At 43.7% G+C, this 7691-nt stretch overlaps 1 protein-coding gene across 1 annotated transcript; it reads left to right on the top strand.

Moving 5' to 3' along the window:
• The first annotated feature begins 758 nt into the window (after positions 1-758).
• LOC126996554 (uncharacterized) lies at positions 759-5757 on the top strand. The gene is made up of 4 exons (XM_050857111.1): positions 759-916; positions 1685-1929; positions 2452-2574; positions 3481-5757. Exons 2-4 carry the CDS (start codon positions 1695-1697, stop codon positions 4266-4268), a joined length of 1146 nt encoding a protein of 381 aa, XP_050713068.1. The 5' UTR covers positions 759-916; positions 1685-1694; the 3' UTR covers positions 4269-5757.
• Positions 5758-7691: the final 1934 nt, after the last annotated feature.

The following is a 7691-nucleotide window of genomic DNA, read 5'->3' on the forward strand; positions in this document are numbered from 1 at the left end:
AACGTGTTCAGACATGTTTCCAAGCACCACCACCACCTTGTACCACCACCACCACCAATAACAACAACAACAACGACAACACCACAGCCACCACCAACAACAACACAGCGATAACAAGGCGATCAAAGGAGTAATCAACAGCTTTAGGATCAACTCCCGCCCTGACCAAACTGTCGCCGCTATCGTCTAAGCCTAAGGAATCTAACCTTTTAAAGCGTCATTCATTGTGGGTTTTGGTGGGCGGAAATTGGAGCTTGTCTCGAAGGGCAGTCAGTGTCAACGATAAAGAAACTAAAGCCTACACGCACTCCACATGACTCTCCTTATATATATTTATTTTTCTTTTTTTTTCTGTATGTTGAAGATTGTCGTTTTTGGAGTTTTTTTTATTTTTTATATATATGAGAGGTCTGTTGGTTGGAGAAGGAGATGAAGAGGAAGAAGAAGAAAAAGAAGAAGAAGAAGAAGAAGAAGAAGAAGAAGAAGAAGAAGAAGATAATAATGATGACCACAACAAACACAACCACAACAAAAACGAAACAAAAAAAAAAAAACAGCAATAATAGTAACGATAATAATGATAATAACAACAGCAATAACAATAATGAAAGTAACAACAACAAAACAAGAACAACAACAACAACAACAATAACTCGGAACCAACACAGAAGATAGGAATTTCCTCTAATCCCATCACTTACTCACTCACTCCTTTCGCCACGCCAGCGCCGCGATAAGGGCTCAGCGATACAGTATATATACCACTCGCGGCAGCCCTAACAAGTTTTATCATTCCCTCCGTCCACGACACACAACTGCCCTCCCTCCGCGTCTCCCGCTACTTCGCCGCCGCCGCCACCGCTGCCTTCGCCGCCACATCACCCGTTCCCTGACAACTCGCTAACATAGAATTTAGGTACGTTAGGTCTAGTAAGGTCTCATGGCAAAGAACAGCGGGGTAATTCCATTTTTGTGTGGATTCTATAAGTAAAAGCAAGACGCAACCCTCCTTGGTCTTTTGTTTCAATCTGCATTTTGGTTTAATCATTGCATACATATTAGTTTTGCTCTATCGTTCTGGCTGGTGTTATGGCTCTGGTGCTGCTTTGTGGGTCAGGATATATCTTATTTTCTTTGAGTTCTCGTCATCTTACTTTGTTCTTTGTTCCGCCGTTTTCATAGCGTATATAAGAACGTGGAAGTTTGATATTATTCTCTCTTTGTTCCACGTTTCACACAATGCATGAAATATTCCCAGAATGAACATCCAAGGGAGGGAAAATTTAAGAGGTGTGCCGAATCCCTTCAGAAACAGCTATTTTTTTTCCTGGCTTTGCTTCTTGCTGTACCACACCTAACAATAAAGTGTAAAGGTGCAACATTAAATATAACGGCGAGGACACGCTCATTCAGTTATTCTTCCCTTTTGTTTTAATAGTTTACAAAATGTTCATAGACATATAAATGGATGCAAGGCGACAATAAGGAAATATCAAGGAAAATTATGAAGACACTATGATTCATACTCCACCCTTAGCGTCGATGTCTGTACAAAAGGGGGCTAATACACAAGTTGTTGTCCCCTCTATGGCTATGTTTCCAAAAGGATGACTAGGTCGATAGAGAAAGCAAAAAGTCGTTTAGGAGAGACTCATGGCTCACACCGAGACCTTTGTTCCCACAGGCAGGCAGACATGTCCCCTTCCGTCACACCAGCGGACGCTCCCATGGACCTCTCCACGAAGACCCGGCGAAAGCTGCGACTGGAGGAGTTTCTGCGTCAAAACCTTGACCAGGCCCCCGCCACGCGCGTCATCCAGTGGGTAGACCGCGAGCAAGGCATCTTCAGGATACTGTGGACCCACCAGAGCTCGGGTGCCTTCACCCAGCAGGACGCCGCTCTCTTCCGCTACTGGGCCTTGGCCAGAGGTAAGATTACCTGCTTGCGCATTTTTTTATACTTTTAATACACGTAGGTATATATCGCGATGGTATCATAATCACTTTTTGCTATTAACAACAAAGATATCTTTTTCATTATATTCTTCCTGTGCTGCAACAAGCTCAATTAGACTGGCGCATACTGCCCCTCTCTGTGCTCTCCCTTCTTTCACTGCCTGAAAACTGAAGTAGACTGTTCATTTCCTTTATCTGGGTATGCAGATGACAGTTTACTTATCCATTTCCTAAATTATTTTTATAGTTTAGTGTGGATAGGGAAGGTGACACAAGGAATATATGAAAAAGTATAGCTATTGTCGCTAAAACCAGTTACAGGTTAACCTTGCTGTTTTGTTGTTCTGATGATAATTTTGACAATGCGAGAAAAGAAGAAAATAGCGGAGGGCGGTAGTAGGTCGCTTCAAGGCGCAACAATACATGACGCAAAAGCGCATCACCTCCCCTTGTTGTGTGTACCTCTACAATGCAATGTTTGTCTTTGGTCTTTAGGGAAGCCTGCCAACCTGTCTTCAGTGGAGCTGAAGCAGAGCCTGAGGATGGCCCTCAACAAGTCCCCGTCGGTGGAACGTCTGACCGTCGCCAACGATGAGTACCGCTACTTCAGGTTCACAGGTGAGTGCCAGCCGCGGAGACAGGTCAGGTTCTGTCTATAGGCAGGTCAGCAGGGAAGGAATATCTAGATCGGAATGGAGAGTGTTATCCTAGACTCTGCTAACTTATTATTTGAGCGATGTCCTGTGTCACGCTGGTCATGGCGCCACAGGCCTCGCAGCTGATTGATTATTGTAACAAATTCGAGTTCTTGCTGTCGCAGCAAAGCAGTTTATTTCTAATGGCGCGTAAAGAAACTTTGAAGTTGCAGTAACCTAATTTATGTGTACCAACAGCCTACATTCTTCTCGCGATGCTATAAAACTTAAGGGAAAAGTTCGGGGACACAGCGGGCAACTCACTGAACTTTTTTTCCGGCTCATGTTTGTTAGTCACCGTGCCGGCGCTGCAAGACTCCTCAGATACAGAGATAGTCGTATCAATAGTTTTTCTCTTGGGACAGCCCTCGATACCTAAAATGACATGATGCAATCACACTATTTGGTGTCGCAGTGGTGAGTAAATATAATCAGCAGGTAGTTCACACGAGATATATTTATAGACCGCAGATACAATAAACATCTAGTTTCAAAGTGATGTAACCTCACTGTGTTTTCCAGTAGAATATTATAATGACGCTCACACAGAGATAAGGTGATAGAGATTTGGCCGTCCCCTCCTGTCCAGCCTCCGTGTCCTGCGTTGCAAGGAGCTGGCTGCCAGGGGAAAGGAGGGGCGATCCTTGTCGTAGGGATTATATATCTTAAATTCTCAAGACTTGGTTTACGCCACATTCTTTATCCATGAACAGCACGAGTCTAATGAAACCTAGAGAGTATCCCTGGGAACATAATCTGGCACTGGAGAGCTTTATAAATCTACTATTCACATAACAAACAACTAATGTCCATCTTCCTTCCTCACCAGACTGGGCCAATCGCCGAAGAAATCTCGGAGGGATGAAGAGCATGAAAGGACAGCAGCAAGAAACCATGAGGAAAAGATCCCCGCCCCCCCTCGTGCCCATCGCCAAGCAGCGTTCAACAAGCCCCCAGCAATGGAGCCCAGAACACTATAACCTTCTTGTTCAGGCGGAAAAGACTCCAACGCCCTGCAATCAGGATATGCTGAGGGATCTATTAGGACCCTATTCAAGGTCACCGCTGATAGGCAATTCTCCCTTAGAAATAAAGGAGGAGCAACATGAGCAAGGGGACAGGCACGTGACACGCGGCCACCAGGGAGAGCAGAGCGTGTTTGCTCACACGTCCCCCAAGCCCTTCGTGCTCAAAGACCAGCTGATGGGCGACAGCACGCATGGCCTCGGCCTGCTGCAACGGCATTACATGGACGACGCCCTCACGCTGGACTTCAGAATACGTGGAAAGGCCCTGCGTGAACCTTGTGTGGCCGGCAACCACCTGCTGGGAGAACATCTCAAGTACCTGTCCAAGCCCTCCTCTCCCCAAGCCTACTCCGAGCCCCTCCATGCCGTTCCCTCCTATAAAGAGTCCCTTACACGACCTGATCTCGAGGGGCCATTCAGTCTGTACGGTGACGGTTCACGTTATGTCAAGTCCTTCCCCCACTACGACTACAGGTCTTCAGGACCCGCCGTCGTCGCTGCCGCTGCAGCTCTCTACAGTGTTCCTGACCAAGCCCTGGCCACGCCCATGGCTACCCCAGACTCGAGGCTCCTAAAAGTGATGTACTAGGATTTGGCAGCGGCGGCGGACGAACGGGCGCCATTACGAAGACGCGAAACTTCAACTTTAAAAGAAACATGAATGCTCTGTGTGTGAAGAGACTTAAAATTTGACTTTAAGGAAAGACAGAGACTTCAACCTTTGAGGCATAGAACTTTCCCGTAAAAATCCACTGTAAGATACCCGCTGATCCAACACAATAAGACAGACAGCTTGTAAAGAGTCGTCCAAAGCTTGAAAACATGCAGTATGTATGGCACGTGCGTATCTTGTGAAAAAGTATGCATGACCATATGGATTTTTTTTTTAACAGTACAGGAGGCAGCTCAAGGGCAACAAAAATAAGTGTAGAAAAAAAAAGCCCGTTAATCGCTGCTCCCACAAAGCGAAATGTAAAGAGTGGCCAAAAGAGAAGTCAATTTCGGATGGAGAGGTGTCATGATACACTCTTCTTGAAAGAGGTCAAGTCATAGGGAGGAGAAAATACAGACGAATGAAGGCTGTTCCAGAGTTTACCAGTGAAAGGGATGAAAGAATTGAGATGCTGGTTAACTCTTGCATAAGAAGTTTGGACAGTATAGGGATGAGCATAAGTAGAGAATCGAGTGCAGCGGGGCCGCGGGAGGGAGGGAGGCATGCAGTTAGCAAGTTCAGAGGAGCAGTCAGCATGAAAATATCGATAGAAGATAGAAAGAGAGGCAACATGGCGGCGGAATTTGAGAAGTAGAAGACTGTCAGTAAGAGGAGGTGAACTGATGAGATGAAGAGCCTTATAGACTCCACTTTGTCCAAGAGAACTGTGTGTGTGGAGCCCCCCCACACGTGAGATGCATTCTCCATACGAGAGCGGACAAGGCCCTTACATATGGAAAGCATCTGGCGGAGACGATACAGAACGCCCAACCTCGAGGAAGCTGATTTAGTAAGAGAGGAGATGTGAAGTTTCCAGTTGAGGAGGCATTTACAGTGACTGAATATTGTCGAAGAAAATATAAAAAAGGACGGTTCTCCTACTAGATGTTTAGAGAGTGACATAAAGACAACAAAGCAACAAGAAAAGGCATTGAAGATGTACAAGCAAAGTTCCGTTGAGATCAATTTTGGTAGCAGTAAGATTAACTCCGCAACGTTAGATTACATTAAAAAATAGAAGAAAAAAAATACCAGACTGTGATTTGGGAATGATTTATGTTGACTGATTATGTCGTGTTGCATTGTTTTGTATTTCTAGTTTGTTGTTATTTGACATACCAAGCTAAAAAAAATGCCTTGGTGAATGTGATTATACCTTTATAACGTGTGACAGTTTTTCACACTCATTAGTATTTTTTTTATGACCACTATTTCTTTCCCCACCCAACTATTTATGATGGCCGTGTTATTTCTTTTACTGTGTTTTGCCTCAAAATACAAAACAACATATGACTTAAGGTGTTCAAATGGTGCTTTTTTTATAAATTAAATTATGAATCTTTTGCGAATAAAACAAAAACCGCTACTTTGTCTTTCAATTGGGGACTGTCCTAACCCCGTGCAGGCGAGGGGCAGCACCGCGCCCTCCGGTCACTAGGGTTGTGCGGCGAGTACTGCAATTTCTCTTTCAAACCAATCAAAATAATAATTTCGAATGAAAATATGGCGGAGCAGAGAGCATTGCTGATCTTGATTTATTTCTTGCAATACAAAAATAAATGCTGCAAACTTGGCAGCCCCGACTTCTCGCCGTTTTTTTTCATAATTATGATGCAAGGGGAAGTGAAATCAGGCTTTCAGTTATATGTAACCCATACTGTTGCATTGACTAAGCACATGCATTGACTGTATCAACTATATATTTCAGCAAAACTATATTTATAATTAATAGTGGCACTTGGTAACCCAGAAACAGTCCTATAAACGATACTGAGTTGTGTTTGCAAAAGCCATGCCCGCCCACAAAGAAGGGATGCGATCGCAGACACAGACAGACTGAATATAATGCAGTCCGCATGTACGGTAAACACAGTGATATTATATTACCAATTTGTCTTTAAATCCTCATGGTTTTTTTTTTTTTTTTTTTTTTTACAGCAAAGGAGACAGTTCAAGGGCACACAAAAAGCAAACATTAATAAAAAAAAGCCCGCTACTCACGAATACAGGCTACCAACAAAAACACAAACGAGAAAAAAATTACAACACCGTTAAGCTGTTGTAAAAGGGCTGTAAAGGGAGGGGATAAGTTGGATAGTTCCAGATTCCACGGCCGGTAGACTTGATTTGCGGCGGTGATATGCTATGGCCACCTGTCGGGAAGTCTCGTGTGTAAGTAATGACGGAAAAAACGAAGATCTCAGGCGAACAAAACTGCCACGTAATACAGTATAATGATACTAATGAATAACCAGTCATATCACAGGAATATAGATAATATTTAATAAAAAAAAATAATGTGTAGATGATGGTATAGCTCCGAAGGAAGACAAGCATCACAGAAAGTCTAAGATACAACAAATGGAAAATACTGATCCTTTTACAACACATGGAAACTACTGGTCCTTATTAATATTTTCCATGTTTAATATTTTAAGGTATTCGAACACATTTAGCCGCAGGAACGAAGAAGGAACGAGAAAACACGAAAAAAAAAAAAATTGGCTAGTAACTAAAAGTTTGGCGGCCACTTACCGTACTCTTCATGGGCGCACAGCAGGTGTGTGGAAGGGGCGGGGGAGTGGGGGTGGCGTTTTGCAGCCCCGTGCAGCACCTGGTCGAGGAGGGGAAGTCAGAATCGTCATAACGACAACAACGACAAGTCAATGAGAAATAATAACACTAATGATGCTAATAGAGATATTAAAAAAAAAACTATACCCTAAGCTTTCGTTATTCCAAGGTGGTTTAAACTCTCGCATCCTACCCTAGAAACGAGAACGCTTAGCCAATCGACCACCCCCGGGTAGTAATAAAGATAACCTGGCTGACTGGCGCCGTCACAATAATTGCGGCGATTGTTTGCTTCGCGTGCCGCACCAGACTGTAAAGTGTGCCTCCATATCATGCTGTTTAGGATCGAAGATGTATGCCCCTTTGCTATTATATAGAGGCGCAAATGGTTAGAAACTAATTGTAAGCTAACGACGCTGTTAAAACAATTTAAATAATAGTAACAACCGCAAAATTAGTACGTGAGTAGCCTATTGATGCTAAAATGGTAAAATATCTACATTCTACACTGAGGATAATAGCTTAGCACCGATAAAATAGCATCGAAGGAAGGCAAAGTGACAGCTAAAGTGAGGAATGACGGGGAAGGTACAAATAAAACAGACAGCCGAAAGATTAAAACCACTGAAATAATCGTCGAAGGCAAGTCCATTTCTCTGTTGACGATTCGGGAGACATTATTGCATCCATCATGTCGCTGAGGCTCACTATATCCTGACCAGTGCT

Source organism: Eriocheir sinensis, chromosome 10 (genome assembly GCF_024679095.1).
Source record: "Eriocheir sinensis breed Jianghai 21 chromosome 10, ASM2467909v1, whole genome shotgun sequence".
Classification (NCBI taxonomy): domain Eukaryota; kingdom Metazoa; phylum Arthropoda; class Malacostraca; order Decapoda; family Varunidae; genus Eriocheir; species Eriocheir sinensis.